This window comes from Poromitra crassiceps, assembly GCF_964638095.1.
Source record: "Poromitra crassiceps genome assembly, chromosome: 7".
NCBI lineage: Eukaryota > Metazoa > Chordata > Actinopteri > Beryciformes > Melamphaidae > Poromitra > Poromitra crassiceps.
In genome coordinates, this window is record NC_139628.1 from 26,491,099 (window position 1) to 26,507,730 (window position 16,632).

General features: G+C 45.5%; 1 protein-coding gene across 1 annotated transcript in view; it reads left to right on the forward strand.

The window, feature by feature from the left end:
• Positions 1 to 14,984, forward strand: part of LOC310779500 (uncharacterized protein) — a gene marked incomplete at both ends in the record, with an annotated part of 79,647 nt that extends 64,663 nt beyond the window's left edge. Inside the window, 13 exons of the mRNA XM_083640031.1 lie at positions 1,445 to 1,479; positions 2,062 to 2,226; positions 3,694 to 3,828; positions 4,109 to 4,147; positions 4,257 to 4,397; positions 7,637 to 7,752; positions 8,477 to 8,512; positions 9,485 to 9,722; positions 10,681 to 10,743; positions 10,978 to 11,040; positions 11,231 to 14,119; positions 14,481 to 14,592; positions 14,977 to 14,984. Coding sequence (XP_083496157.1) covers positions 1,445 to 1,479; positions 2,062 to 2,226; positions 3,694 to 3,828; positions 4,109 to 4,147; positions 4,257 to 4,397; positions 7,637 to 7,752; positions 8,477 to 8,512; positions 9,485 to 9,722; positions 10,681 to 10,743; positions 10,978 to 11,040; positions 11,231 to 14,119; positions 14,481 to 14,592; positions 14,977 to 14,984 — 4,040 coding nt within the window. The remainder of the gene's footprint in view (positions 1 to 1,444; positions 1,480 to 2,061; positions 2,227 to 3,693; positions 3,829 to 4,108; positions 4,148 to 4,256; positions 4,398 to 7,636; positions 7,753 to 8,476; positions 8,513 to 9,484; positions 9,723 to 10,680; positions 10,744 to 10,977; positions 11,041 to 11,230; positions 14,120 to 14,480; positions 14,593 to 14,976) is intronic.
• Positions 14,985 to 16,632: the final 1,648 nt, after the last annotated feature.

The following is a 16,632-nucleotide window of genomic DNA, read 5'->3' on the forward strand; positions in this document are numbered from 1 at the left end:
CAGCTTGACACCCGTCTGGGCGAACAGAGCAAATCACCAATGAGGTCCAGCTGGACAAAAATCTCAAAATCTCGAAAAGAGCGCAGTGCATTCATGGGTAATAATCACCTACTGTGGCTAATATTAGCCGCTAGTTAGTTATGTTACATGGCAGTAAAATGCCACTGAATGACCAAATTGATATCACTTTTAACCATTTCGGGCAAAACCGTTTCCATAAGCGTTGATTAGTTGTTTATAACGTGGCTGGCTATACTTCTAACGTTCTATCGATCTATCTCTGCACACTGAAAATACTGGGAGGCGGGCCATAGCGTCTCTGTCGATGATTTGATTCGACAGTTCTGGGCGTTGGCGTTGGCCAATCCTGGCGTGTTCCACCCCCAAATCGATTGTGTTCTGGCGCAAAGCGAGTGGCTTCTAGGACGAACAGGCTCTCTGAGCCGCGCGCCACTAACGTTATTTTAGAGCAGCGTAGTAAATACAATATTCCTGGAACGCGAGTTTAACGAAACAGTTACATGTCCTCTGCATTCTACATCAAATAAAGACATTACTGTTGTTTTATTTGGTATGTTACATACTTATTGGCCAAGTTATGTTCAATTCAGCCAGGTTACAAGGGAGTGTAGGGTGTAGGCGGCCATCTTTTCAAATCAAGTAGAATATCGTTTTAGGAAATTGCAAGCTGCAACAATAAGTCACGTTAAACCGGAACTTGTACCCACAATTATTTGTACAGCGGGGCATTCAAAAATAAGGTGGATAGACGAACACAATTGCTCTATCTATCTATCTATCTATCTATCTATCTATCTATCTATCTATCTATCTATCTATCTATCTATCTGGTGGAGGAGATTAGAGTGGTAGAAACCCGTGGTTTGTGTTGTCATGGTCAGTGTGTACAGACAGACCACTGACAACAACTGCTACTGCAGACTGCATTAAAGAAGTTTAACGTTACTTGTGTTGAATTAACTCTAACGTCCGTCAATTATAACCGCCGCGCTACGCGCAGCTGTTTGTTTTCTGCGGATTGATCAAAAGTCTCATGTGCCCTACCACGAATCATAATTAATTAACGTTGGTCTCGCCGTATCCAGAGGCATCTCCACGCTTCATTTTAGCGCTGGTCTGGTCTCTGAGTGACGTTACGGCGTAGTGCACAACTTGGTTCACGTTTGCCCGGCAAAAAGGTAGGCCTAATTATTGAGTCATTTAATCAAAACATGTTTGCAACCGCCGCTTGCATTAGAGCTGTACAATTATGGTTCAAACCTGATCGATTGGGAATCATAATTGTATGCCCAGTTTCAGGAAACCCCTTTGTTTTTGTGCAGCAGTTCTGCACCTCCTTGACATATACAAAGGGTGCAGTATTTGTTCGAGGAAGCAGCAGCTAGAAAGCCTTGTTCTCACTTACTGTTTTTTCTTCTCTTAGAGTACCTGACGATCACAGGATTGGAGGACATTGAGGTAAGTCCATTTCTCACTTTTAACCCCTTCTTCCACTTGTCTTTGTGGTGTTACAGTACTCCAAAATATATCGCCATTTTGGAAATCAAATCAAGTGAAATTCACCGTTATCCACACAGCAGTAGCTGTGTTGCTGCTGCCACTTGTTTTTGTCTCCCACTAGTCTCGCACCCTGTTCACACTCGGCAGACAGCTCAACTTGCTGCCTGGCCCGTCTCCATTCATCCAAATTGGGACCATGCTGGCTGCATTCTACTGCATGCATTCTCAACTGTGATGTTAATTGGACAGCTCGCACAGCTGCTCATCATGCACAGTTGCTCAACTGTGATGTCACTCGGGCAGTTGTGATGTCATCAGTGATGTCACTCGACTCGAGCAACTGTGATTGAAGGGCCGATGTGCACATTTGCCCAACTGCGATGTCACTCGGGCAGTTGTGATATCATCAGTGATGTCAATCGGCAAATGTGATTGAAGGGCCAGGTCAAACTTCTAATCTGTCACATAAGAGGGAGAAGTGTCAGAATCGGGCCACTTGGTGCTGCAGTGTGAACGTAACCACTCTGTTGTCTCCTGCAGACGATGAGCAGCTCCACTCCGCTGCCCAACTGCATCATGATGACCGGTTTGCCGCCGGGAGGCTACGTGCAGGACGATGTGGCCAAGCTGGTGTGGCCGTACCTGGAGACGCAGGACATTTACTCCATGTACTACAATGTGACAGTGCTGCCACTGCAGAGGAGGGTAAGACAGTTTGCACTACAACAGTGTTTCCCATACATAAAGGAATTTGTGGCGGGCCGCCACAATAATATTTTGACCGCCACAATAAGATGTTGACCAAAAAAAAAAAAAAATTTTTTTTTTTTTTTTTTTTTACAGTGCACCTGAACGCAACATGCAAGATATCCGCTGAATAAGTGTCCAATAAATGTTCATGTCATTCTGGCCAATACTTCTGTTATAGCATTTCAGTCTGGAATATGGAATATCTTTCAATAATCTATGATTTAGCTGCTAAATTGTCAAATACCGCCATCTGCTCGCTACCCAGGCACTTATGTATGTACTTAACCTAACTAACTTAACCTAACTAACTATCCGGTGTGCACAACACTGTCAGCCTAAACTCCGGCTGACACCCCAAAAACCTACAATCCGCTACAGAAAAATGTATATTGTTTGTTTATTAACTGGCCCCTCGCCTTCTATCATTTCACGAAAGTGGCAAAGCAAGTTGAGTATCCCTGACCTATAGGGAGAAATTTAGTTTGTCATTGTAAACCCACAGCACAGTAATGATGACATATTCTTCATAGATCTAGCCTTTTAATTTTGCTCTTAAGCTTTCTCAAAGTACACCAAATTCATGCATTTTACTTTAAAATGTTTAAAAAAATATTGCGGGGGGGCATGCCCCCGCACCCCCCTAGGGTAAGACAGACAGGACATTTACTCCATGTACTACAATGTGACAGTGCCACTTTTTTAATTTGCATTTATATATTGTGTAATTTCATGTGTAATTTTTTGTAATTAAGATGTATGTAGTTTGATGTATGTATGTGTAATGTGTATGTTTTCTGAAGATGGATGGTGTGTGATGTGTTTATAGTATTTTATACTATTATACTTCTCTAACTATTCACGTTGCTCTGCACAGCCCAAGACCGCATTATTGTCAGACTTTTCTCAAACTGACCAAATCTACTCTTTTACTTTGAAGGCAAAACGGCTCCACTTCCTGTCTCTAGTTAGCGTGATGCTGCTAACTGCGACAACGCACGGTGGAAATTAATTTCCGCCAGGCACAGCCCAGAGTGGAGACTGCTACAGGAGGCAGCTAAACATGAAAGCTAACTTTGACTCAGTCCCACATTTCATTTTGGACAGGTTTCTCCGTGCAGTGTAACAGTTCTCTTGGTGAAAAGTGTGTGCGTGTCTCTGGGCTCCTGTCATCTAGTCAGCTGTAGCTTAACAGCTCTGCAGTGCAACGCAGAAATGCCAAAATAGCTGATACCGTCACAACGGTATGATGGGAAATATTAGTGATTTCGGAACCGTGACTCTTTGAAACCATGGTATAACTTGAAACCAGAAACCGGCCCATCCCTACATGGGGGCGGTGATATTTTTATTCAATTGGCCCAAGTTACCAATGACCGATATTTGATGTTGATCCAGCCTCCTCTCCTCTCTCCTCTCCTCCAGGCCTTTGTGTATTTCGGTGATTGGACCAAGTGCTGTGATTTCGTCCGGTCCCACATTAAAAGCCCGGTTTCTGTCCAAGGCTCTGAGCTCAGCCTCCACTTCCTCTTGCAGCCCATAACAGTAGTATACATGGAGGTATGGATGGACACACACACACACGCACGCACACACATTTGGATGAGTGTGTTAATATGTATCACCTATATACAGGCACATATAAACACATGAACAGGATAATAAGGATATACAGGATATACAATATTGTGTATCGTATTGTATCTTGAGCGGCATCAATTGCCGCACCCCTATTGATTTATCTATTGATTCATTTTGTTTCTGTTAATTGCTTAGTTGTATGTAAAAAGTCAAAGATAATGACTAATCTAATAATCTATGACTTTTGATCTTTTCACAGGATATGATGTACAGAAACCTGATGACATGGAGCAACAGTGTAAGTCTGTTTTTTTATTTATTTATTAAACCATCTTTCTACTGAAATGTCTTAAAACTTGTTTGACTCTACGATAATCAGCGTACTTACTTAACGTGTTTGCTTTCAGCCTCTTGTAAATGTGGACACGCTGAAAGAGAGGCTGCTGACTGTGGAGATCGACAAGCCTAACTTGCACCTCATCAAACACCTGATGAGCACGGTGTCCGGACTCGCTCCCGTCTGCAACTGCCTGCCGCTCGCCAACCGGGTACAAACACAGCAAATAGTCACGGAAATACCAAAATTAGGATGTTAACGAAAATTGAGTCTGTGCCTAAAATACAAACCAAGTAGCCCAGTCGGAGTTTCTGAAAGCAATGTTATTAGGTTATTTATTTATTTTGTCCACTACTCGCAAATCCACACAAAGAAATATCATGGACGCCGAAATGAACCACAAAAAATGTCCTCGCTACCAGGTTTTGCTGAGGGCCGAACGGCGCCAGCGTGAAAAATTTGGTGCATTTGAAGCCACATTTAGAGGAATAACTAATTTTAAATTAACAGTTGTGATGTCATTATTCAGTCTTAACCACCAATATTTCATCCTTTTCTCACTCACTCCTATGTCACCACCTGCTCTCAGGGCTTGAAATTAACTTTTTTGACCACCTGCCAATATGGCTGCTAGATTTTAAAGTTATTAAAAAAAGTAATTATTAAAATTTCTAATTCAATGTAGCCTTTTAGTCATAAAGATTATTGAAAGATATTCCATATTCCAGACTGAAATGCTATAACAGAAGTGGAGTATTGGCCAGAATGACATGAACATTTGGACACTTATTCAGCGGGTATCTTGCATGTTGCGTTCAGGTGCACTGTGTAAAAAAGGAAAAAAAAAAAAATTGCAATCCCATCGCGGGCCACACAGGTGGCGCCCGCGGGCCGCATCCGGCCCGGGGGCCGTAGTTTGCCCATGTATGGGTTATACACTTGTGTACACGGTGTGTGTGATCTGACATGGACAAGCAGAAAATGATCTTTTCAGCTGACTTTTTTTTAGATCTTCCCCCTATACCACACTGAAGAAGTTTCTAATGGAGTCCATCTTGCCAAATTGAATCAATGTTTGTTTTTTTAATCAATAAAACATGAGTGTTTCCCACTCATTGATAGATTTGTGGAGTCGTCGTCCCCCCTTCCTCGCAAAACTCCACATTGACCCGTGTCTCTCTCTCTCTCTCTCTCACAAACACACAGGACAGCGGAGTGATGATTGAGCGATATCAGAGGCAGAGTAGAACGGGTTAGATGTCATTTTCAAGACACGTGATCGATTAAATGCATCGTGATTAGGGATGTCCGATATTATCGGCCTACCGATATTATCGGCCGATATTAGCATAAAAAAATTGATATCGGAAAATATCAGTATCGGTTTTCATGCCGATATTATTATTTTTTTTTTAATACAGGGGGAGTCTCACTGAGAGCAATGCTCTCTTTTTCAGGAGTGCCCTGTTCACATTCACACACACATTCATACCTGGAAGCTGACCAGTACAACCACAGTCTGATCTGTTGGCCACTGAGCAGCTCCACTGGAGCGGTTGGGGTTAAGGGCCTTGCTCAAGGGCACCTCAGTGGTGGTAATGAGGGAGGGGCAAGCGCTGCCTTTTCACCTTCCCCACCCAGATTTATCCTGCCGGTCCCGGGGATTGAACCGACGACCTTCTGGTTCACAAGCTCGCTTCTCTAACACTTACAACTTTAACACAACATGCATATTGAACTCTTCAGCTACATTAAGCTACATTATGTAACTTGTTACGTGAAATTTTGGTGGAAAAAAAGCCCGCTTATATCGGTATCGGTTGATATCGGTTGATATCGGTATCGGAAATTAAGAGTTGGACATTATCGGATATCGGATATCGGTAAAAAAGCCAATATCGAACATCCCTAATCGTGATTCGTTGGGGGAGGCGGCCGCCTCTCCTCGGAAAGTCCACAGTCAGGAAAATCACAGATCACAGCGAGAAGCGATGGTACTGTCGCATCTGCTTCAAAAACACCTCGCCAGTGTCGGCAGCGGTCGGCAGACTGCTTGGCCAAACAGTCTGTGAAACAAGTTTACTAAAATGAATGTTTTATAATAGATAATTACATAAATCACCTAAAGACTTTACTTGATTGCAGGATGATGTTTTCTTTGTTGTGTTTGTGAGGGCCAGATTTTATAGTATTCAATCTTTTTATTTTTTTTACCCCTAATATAAGATTTTACATCGGTAGCCTAATGTAGCTACAACACTGATCTGATCAAATTGTATCTTATCTATATGATATATTATAAGATATCAAATTATATAATATAATAAAGTTAATATAATCTATGATAATATAATATCATATGATATAATATAGCGTTTAGGTGATTGATTAAAACTAAAAGACACAAAAACATTGGGATAAACAGGAGTAAATAGCCTATTTATTTTAGGGGTACAAAATATTGTAAAATCAAACGCGTATTTGATTTTAAGGTGTACACCAAAAGACATCATCCTGCAATTAAATATTTCCCTTCCCTTTCCATAACTCGGCTCTGACAGAGCCGTAGTGAGCCGATGTTTAAGGGGACAGGCAGCATACGCTATTTCATGATCATCTTATGACTTTGGTATGGCGCTAACTGGGACACATGTAATTACAACAATAGAAGTTGAAGAAAAGGCACCGTGACGCTATAGAGAGGGGTGGGGTCCTTTTTAATGTGACAAATACACATCGCTGCGGTCCACCCCCCGTCACATCAACTCAAAATCCTGTGGGAAACACTGAACATGATTTTGTTTTTTAAACCATTTTTCGTTTGGTACATGCGTTTGAATGAGTGTTGCGAGGTTGTGTATATAAATTATATATGTGATCCGATGGGGCGGCTGTAGCTCAGGAGGTAGAGCGGGTCGTCCACTCGTCCGCTTTGGATAAAAGAGGTCGGTGGTTCAATTCCCACCTTCTCCAGTCTGCATGTCGAAGTGTCTTCGGGCAAGTGTCCATTGCTCCTGATGGTGTGCCAGCACCCTGCGTGGTAACCTGCTGCCATCGGTGTGTGAATGGGTGAATGTACCTACTCATTGTAAAGCACTTTGGATAAAAGCGCTATATAAAATGCAGGCCGTTTACCGATGTTTGGGGATAAAGCCATTTTGATTTTTACTGATTACATTATTATTTGGTGGAGGGAATTTAGTATTCTCTTATTTAGGTTACTACAGAGTAATTTCCCCAGGCAGCTACTGATACAGGGATCATTTCGAACAGATCCTTCATACGTAAATCGTTGTCTCGCTCCTCTCTCTCGGTTCCGCTCTGTGTGTGTGCTGAGTTCCTGTCTGTCATCCTCTGATCTATCTCTATCTATCTATCTATCTATCGTCTCCATTTTCACTTGACTACCTTGATACTAAACATACCATCTCTGTCTCTCTCTCCCCCCAGGTGTGCTTTGAGATGGCTGACTCGGATGGTGTGGAGAAAGTGTTATTTGATGAAAGCGTCTTTCACACATCCGAACACAACAGAATGCGCGGAATGCTTAGACGTGACCGCTTAACGTGAGTCACCGTGCAGACCTCGCGCTGGGGCTGATGCCATTATACTCAGAAAGTGATCAGCATGTATTGTACAATGGTAATAGTGAGAACAGCCCGTGGAAAAGTCGCAATGAAACGCTATTATGTGCAGTACTGAGTGCGCTTTCACTCTCAAACGACCCCACATCAGCACATGAAGGAATCGCCAAACTTGTTTTTACTGAAAGCCGTTTTACTTCTCAGCCCTGATTGCCTACTCTGTGATGCTTTTAATCTCTCTCAATAATGCTCTCAACACGACACATTTACTTGGTGAAATGACTAAAAACGAACAGTTGCAAATCAAAGTTTATAGCCTACCACATGGGTCAAGAAATGGGGCGAAAACACAGCTCAGTGTTCAGGGCTCAGTGGCTTGAAAGCGGACATGTTTGGAGAGAAGCCGTGCGCTGCTCGCGCCGTTAGAAAAAAAATCATGCACAAGGCGAGCGCCAGACGGAGGTAGCGCCCAACCACGCCCAACAAATTTACGTCATTTGACGTGCCCGCTCCACCCCCGCGCCCTTCACGGCAGGGTGAGCATAATACAAGCTTTATGGTCCCGGACACTGTGTGTGTGTGTGTGTGTGTGTGTGTGTGTGTGTGTGAGAACAGACTGGAGGGATGGCTGTTGAAATTTTTCTCACTGTGTCTTGTGGAATGAATGCATGCAACCAGCTGAATAACTCTGTTCTCTGCCCCCCAGGCCTTTGATTGGAGGTTTTGAAAGGAGCTTTGAAAGGTTTGTCCTATCCGAAACAGGCTTTATACCAAAGCTATATATATTTAGGCTACACAAATATTTGTCCATAATTGTATACAGTATAAGGGGACATTCACACCAAAAGTGTTTTTGGAGCTGCCAGCGTCTTTCTGCAATTCATTCTCTATGTAAGGACGCGCTAGACGTGCTCCTCTTTTAATGAAAGCACCATGGCGTTTCAGCGCTGGTGGCGTCTATTGTTTTTGGAGGACACTGTGGGCGTTTTTAAAGCTGAAAAAAGTTGAACATTAGAGGAAAATCGTCTTTTTCACTCCTCCTACCTTTTCTCCTCCCGAGGGATTTTCATCCTCGGCTGCTTCCAGGATTGGCAATAATCTGGCTTTCATGTTGACAGTGAACAACATCAAACAGACAAAACCAGCTGGCTACCGTCCTTGTGTGGTCGTCGTGTTCTGATCTGTACTGCACGCGACTACAGGGGGAAAACAAACGGAGCGCAAAAAAAAACGCTCTGTGCGCTGTGTTTTGTGCACCATGGAAGCGCTCTCAACATGATTTTCATAGCGTTCTGACTGAAACAAAAACGCTTTTGGTGTGAATGTCCCCTAATAGTCTAGTTTCTGCAGAATGTGGCTACATTCTTAAATGTAATTCCCCGTCATGTAAGAACACCTGCAGTGGTTGAAGCATGTCAATTGAAAAGAAACAAAATGTTTTTTTTACTGCCAGAACATGACATTAATATTTGTGATAAATAATTGTGATAACACGAATAAAATAAACAAGATAATCATTTTAGCCATAATGATGCGGCTCTACTTTTAAGAGGAAAGATGTTCCTTTGATTTCCCCCAGTATTTTTTTTGTTTACCATTTTAAAAGTTTACTATTTGTGTAAGCAGCAGTCTTTGGCCCTCATAAAACCTAAATGTGCTCGAGTCAAGCCTCCCTGCCCCACTAGTGAATCCTGTGTCGTCCATATCATTTCAGGGCTTTGAGTAAAAGAGCGTCGGGGTGGAAGTGGAAACCTCAAGGAGCGGCCACTCGGCGAAGCGATGCCGTAGCAGAGGCAGATAAAGACACGGAGAAAGCCAAAGAAAAGGAGGCAGAGGTTTGGAACGCCGACCCGGCCGCTTCCAGCCCCGCCCTGAACCAGGACATGTTCCACGTCCTGACGGCCGCCGTCCGCCAGCACCGGATCGCCCGAGAAAACCAGGAGAGAAGAGAGGTGAGGCTCAGCTTTCCAGCTTGCTCACCATTTACACTTGTTGTACATCCAAAATGCCTTCATCATTCTGTTCATATTTCTTTCACTCATCTTTTCTAGGATGCTTTTCTTTCTTTTTTTCCTCCCCTGAAAATTGTCCCCCCATTTTCTCGCCAATTCTACTTGGCCAATTTCCCCCTGCGGCCCCCCCCCCCGGTCGCTGCTCCACCCTCTGCCGATCTGGGGAGAGCCGTAGACTAGCGCCATGCTTCCTCGCTCCGACACATGCGCAGTTTAGGCATGGGTCGATTTCCGGTTTTACCGGTTCGGTTCGGTGTACGAGCCCAAACCGGTTTGATCACGTGCGAACCTTTTTGTTTTTTATTTTTTTTAGGGTTAGGGATTTTTCATATTAGCCTCTTCTCAAGTTGCACTAGTAGGCAAAAGTCTTATTTTGTTTATTATGTTGATGTTTGAAGAAAAGTTAAGCTGAATAGTTATGAGAAATAAAAACAGTGTGTTGTTACAGTTAAAAGGTTCTGCTTATTTGTATTCAGTGTTCGTGCTGGTTGGCAGCATACCAGCTTAGAGGCCATCAATAAGTAGCTCAACAAATAAATCTAATATGTATTATTTTTATGTTTTATTTTTAATGCATAAACTAAATCCCACTCATGTATAGCTAACTCAGTATCTACTGTATTTAATATTATAACATTATAAAATAATGTTAAATAAATGATATAGTACTGTTAAAATGCCAAATACTTGACTACTGTTTAATGCTGTACTTGGGGTGGGGGGGGATCACCTGCCTTTTTTTTGGGTCATAGATGAACAACAAACAAAACCTTGAAGCACCAATGTGTAGAAAGCTGCGGAGTAGCAACAACAGCTGCCTCTCGACCTTTGAAGCGCGTCGGTTCTCAGGGACCTGAGTCGTACATAACAGCTTTGACCCACTTTCTGTTCTCTTCAGACTCACAGCAGAAGCAGTAGAAGCTCCAGAAGCCAGAAGCCAACAGAGTCTCTACAGAGAGAGGTGAACACACTCTCTCACTCTCCATTACCTGTCAGTCATATACAGCCATATACACCGCTGTATATACTACCATGAATGCATACATTTTCAGTACAGACCATTACAACCCCTCCCCCCCCGCCCCAAATGGTAGATATCTCATTTTGATTGAAACGTTGTGGTCCTTAATTAGTGACACTGGACAAAATGAACATAATCATGGTAATTATTTGTTATCTTTTCTGTTTTCCACAGAGTCGGAGAAGAAGCAGTAGAAGTTCCAGAACCCAAAAGTCTAAAGACTCACCGCAAAGAGAGGTGAACATCTAGTTCTCTCTCTCTCTCTCTCACACCCCTCCCCTCCCTCCATCTTTGAACCGAAAGCGTGCAGATTCAATCCCTGCAACAGCCAATGTCTGTCTATGCAGTGGCATGTGAAAGATTCCTATAGTAAGACACTGAACAATGTGGATTCTTATTTTTATTTATTTCTTCATTCTCCATCCAGGGTCAGACGCTTGTGAGAGACGATCTTACAGATGACACCCACTCTTCAGACGGCTGCGGTTTCGATGGGGGAGATTTCGACTTCGGCGACTTTGTCACTGTGGACGAAGTTGGTGACGACGATGCAGACACAAGCTCCTCCTGCCTTCCGGTGTCACCACCCCCCTCCGGCCATCCTGGCTCGTCCAAGATCACTTCCTCATCGAAACAATCCTCCAAGTCAAAACGAGCAGAGGAAAGCTCCAGTTCTTCATCCGCTGCCAGAGCGAGCTCAAAGGAATCCTCAAAAGACTCTGCAAAGAACTCCGTGCCAAATAAAGTCAAATCGAGCCCAACCTCGTTAAAAGGCGCCCAATCCTCTAACTTGTCCTCTGTGTCGTCGCCGGAAAAGTCCAAGGACTCATCTGATACCACCACATCCGCTACCACTCCCCCATCCTCCACCAATCTCAGTAAGGGCTCCACTTCTTCTCTGTCTGCAAAACCCCCTTCCTCCCCTGCTCAGAAAACACAACAGAAGAAGACCGCTGGTAAATCTCCTGTGAAAACATCTGCAGCCTCAGGTTATAGTAGGACCCGGTCGTCCTCTGCTGCTACTGGAATGGCAAAAACAACAACGGCGACTGATCAGGTGTTGATAGACAGTGCCACTCCAATGAAGGAGGAATCCCAGCCTGCCTTGCAAACGATGGCAGGAGCAGTTTCTCAGCCACTTGGAGAAGTGGCATTAATCTCAGAGGGTGTAGTAGCAAAATCTGACCACAAGATGGCAGCAGAGGCTACTGCAGTAAAAAGTGTTGAGTCAGAGGCAAAAATGGAAAAATCATCAGAGATGCATACGCCTCCACAGGGAGAGGGGTTAGATGTGGCAAGCCAAGCCCAGAGAAGCTCACCTCTCGTGGGGAGGGAGGCCCAGGCTCCCTCCTCCCCTCTGGAGCCTGGTTCTCATGAAGAAACCCACATAAAAGACCAGGAGAAAAGCAGGGATGAAGGAAAAGAAGATGGTGTTGAAAAACCTGAGGCGGATGAAAGTGAAAGTTACCAAATCCTTGATTCATTGGACGACCAAGCAGATGGGGCGATGGACCATGGCTCTGCTGGGGACCAAAACCAGGTAACGGAACCACAGCAAAGCCAGACTTTACATGAAGACACCTATGAGGTATTGGACAGTGTTGATGATGAAGACAATGACTACAATGAAACGGGAATGGAAGATTCTTTCCAAGTGCTAGACAGTGTTGTCGAAGACGAAACGGCTACAGGTCAAGAAAAAAATCTGCCGGTGAAGGATGACAAAAGAGCAGTAAAGCAACTTAGTAAAGCAGAGTTTCGACAAATGGAAGAGGACAAACCAACAAAGAGGAGTGGCTCCACCACCAGATCATCCAAAAGTGAGGAGAAAGAGAAATCACCAAAGAAAGAGGATGAAGCTGTTAAAACGTATAACACGCGAATGAAGAAGAGCGACACTGCTGCAGCAGCTTCTGAGAAAGAGGGAGAGGTTGGAGAGATGGTGGAGGAGACAATGTATCAGATAGTAGATTCTGTGGAGAATGAACCAGTTCCAGTTGCTTTGACCACAACACAAGAGTCCAGTAGAAGGAGGAGTGAAAGAAGACAGAAATATGACAAAATTACTCCCACAAAACCTTCGGGAGAAGTAGATGGCGAGGAGGAGGCGGCATATCAGATTTTGGACTCTGTGGAAGATGAGACTATAAATGGCTCTGAAACATCCAACAAGGGAAGGAGGGAGATACCAATGAAGAAACGAGCTAAAAAGGAGGAGATAAAAAAGGCTCAGAAAGAGGACCCACCGACCAGAAAGAGGCACAGAGATTCAGATGAAGGCAACAGGGAGAAAACACCCAAGAAAGAAGAGAAAGCATCTAGAAAAGACAGCGCACCAACAAAGAAGAGCGAGAAGTTGGTAAGCGAGAAGGAAGCTACTTATCAGATGTTACATTCTGTGGAGGACGAGAGCGTTACTGATCAACCGGCCGTTGTAGAACCATCTGGAGGAAGGGTGACGCGGGGAAGACCAAAGAAAGAGGTTAAAGTGACCAAAAAAGACGGCACACCACCGAAGAAGAGCGACAAAGAAGACTCATCTGAAAAAGCGGCCGGGGAGGAGGAGGTCACAGATCAGGATAAGGCGGTCACCGACGATCTGAAAACTACAGAGCAGCCCGAGAGGGGAAAGAGGGAACGAGCAACAGAAGAGGACAAAATGGCTAAAAATGAGGACACGCGAACAAAAAGCAGCAATTCTCTTGCAGGAACATCCGAAGAAGCATCCCGCGGCAGAAGGAAGGAAGGAACACCTAAAAAAGAGGATAAGAAAGAGGACAAATCCGCAAAGACGAATGCTGCGCCGCCCAAGCACAAAAAGAAAGAAGACACCGTCAAGAAAGACGAGAGAACGGAGGGCTACGAAACAGCGCCTGAAATGGCGAGCGCTCTGGTGACCCTGGATAAGCTGAGCGAGGAAGAGGAGGATTGCCCGGACAACGCGGCCGAGGAGGAGGAGCTGAGGAAGAGGCAAGCTGCCGTGAAAGAGAAGCAACTCGGAACTAGTAGGAACAGCAGCAGCAGAGGAGGAGGGAGGCGGAGAGCGAAGGAGCGAGGGAGAGCAAGCGAGGAGGAGGAGGAGGATAATGTGGGAGTGGACACCAAGGAGATGGTCACTCTGGATGAGGTCGGGGAGGATGAGCCGGGAGGGGAGGAAGGAGGAGCACAGAGGGACAGAGCGATCACAGAGGGAGAGCTGCAGGAGTTGATCACTCTGGACGAAATTGTGGAAGAAGATGAGGTGAGGGCGGAGCCGAGCACGCAGGAGTACCACCCACCTGGCCAGAATGAATCGGCAGACTCCTTCAACCCAGAGGTGAGGTGAAAGTTGTCAGGAAGTGACGTTGGAATTAATTATTCTGTCATTTTTCAGTTACGTTTTGTATATTTTCCTCAAAACCCCTCTTTCGTTCTAACCGTAGCTCTCTTTAGCTAGGCCCATCTTCTCTAAATGTATTTTCTTGTACACCATTATCACAGATTGGATCAGCATACACACACACAAACACACACACACACATTACATCGGTACACTTCATGAAAGCAACAACTGAAGGTCAGAGTTCAACAGGATGTTGATATCGGAGTGTTTTTTATCAGAAATGTTTGTTTCGAACCACTGGAGAAACCTGCAGTTCCCCTGCCATTTCTGACATAATTTTCCCCTCTCTCTCTAGACTCTTGTGACAGTAGATGAAGCAGGTGGTGAGGAGGAAGAGAAGGAGGAAGAAGAGCAGGCTGAGAAAACCTCCACCGCTGCTAAAAGGAAACACAGCGAGGACGACACAGGTGTGTTTTGTTTTCTTCTATCTTAAAGGACAGGGCTGGTGTTTTTTGATGCATTGTGATTGAGGATTGATTGCATGTTGTTTTCAAAGAAATTGAATAACCGTTCCACGGAAGTGAATATTTCCACCCTTAGTGGGTCACCAATTGAAAAAGTATCCTGCTACAAATACCTCGGTTTCTGGCTGGATGAAAAGCTATGCTTCAAAAAACACATCGGTGAATTAACTCAATCATTGCAAAGCAAAACTAGCATTATTTTATAGAAACGAGGCATGTTTTACTCAATATGGCAGAAAACAAATTGTACAGTCAATGTTTTTATCTGTGATACTGGTAGACTACAGTGGAACTGTGCTGTATGTCTTTGTGGGCTTGTATCTCAAGGTTTCTAGATTACAATTTTGACTGTTTACAATGACTTCCAGGTTGACGGCTAAGCACGGTATGGGGGAAGTCAGAAAGTAAACGAGTAGAGCAGAGGTTGTTTTGATGCTAAGCAGTGCATTCAAAAACACTGGCCTTATCCTTTAATGAATGAGTGGACCTGTGGGAGTAAAGGTCTCATTATGCTTTCCGCATCAGCGAGGAACGCGAGTGTCCGCGCGGAAAAGTGACGTCAAATCAGCAGACACGCCCCTCCGCAAGGCTCCGTGCGGACGGTTTTCGACCGGCCGTGCGCACCCCGAATTTTGTAACTACGCGGACGCGGCTGGGCGGACAAAGTGGAGTTTTCAAGACTCGCGCTCAATTCCGCCTGCAGAAACCCACACAGAGTATAAAAGCTCCACACGTTTCCTCGTCAGGATTCCGTGTCTCTCATTTCCGTGCGGCCGGCCAAAGCGTCAAGCATAATCCAGGCTTTAGACCCCCGACTTGAGTTAGACCCCCCTGGGAGTTAGACCCCCGACTTGAGTTAGACCCCCTCCTGGGAGTTAGACCCCCGACTTGAGTTAGACCCCCTCCTGGGAGTTAGACCCCCGACTTGAGTTAGACCCCCGACTTGAGTTAGACCCCCCTGGAGTTAGACCCCCGACGTGAGTTAGACCCCCCTGGGAGTTAGACCCCCGACTTGAGTTAGACCCCCTCCTGGGAGTTAGACCCCTGACTTGAGTTAGACCCCCGACTTGAGTTAGACCCCCCTGGGAGTTAGACCCCCGACGTGAGTTAGACCCCCCTGGGAGTTAGACCCCCGACTTGAGTTAGACCCCCTCCTGGGAGTTAGACCCCCGACTTGAGTTAGACTTCCCTGGGAGTTAGACCCCCCTGGGAGTTAGACCCCCGACTTGAGTTAGACCCCCCTGGGAGTTAGACCCCCGACTTGAGTTAGACCTCCTCCTGGGAGTTAGACCCCCCCCGACTTGAGTTAGACCCCCTCCTGGGAGTTAGACCCCCCCGACTTGAGTTAGACCCCCTCCTGGGAGTTAGACCCCCCCGACTTGAGTTAGACCCCCTCCTGGGAGTTAGACCCCCGACTTGAGTTAGACCTCCTCCTGGGAGTTAGACCCCCGACTTGAGTTAGACCTCCTCCTGGGAGTTAGACCCCCCCGACTTGAGTTAGACCCCCTCCTGGGAGTTAGACCCCCCCGACTTGAGTTAGACCCCCTCCTGGGAGTTAGACCCCCGACTTGAGTTAGACCCCCTCCTGGGAGTTAGACCCCCGACTTGAGTTAGACCTCCTCCTGGGAGTTAGACCCCCCCGACTTGAGTTAGACCTCCTCCTGGAGTTAGACCCCCCCGACTTGAGTTAGACCCCCTCCTGGGAGTTAGACCCCCCGACTTGAGTTAGACCCCCTCCTGGGAGTTAGACCCCCCGACTTGTGTTAGACCTCCTCCTGGGAGTTAGACCCCCCCGACTTGAGTTAGACCTCCTCCTGGGAGTTAGACCCCCCCGACTTGAGTTAGACCCCCTCCTGGGAGTTAGACCCCCCCGACTTGAGTTAGACCCCCTCCTGGGAGTTAGACCCCCGACTTGTGTTAGACCCCACCCCTGGTTTGGACCACAGTGGTCCGAAGTCTCCGGGACACAATCAAATTAATCAT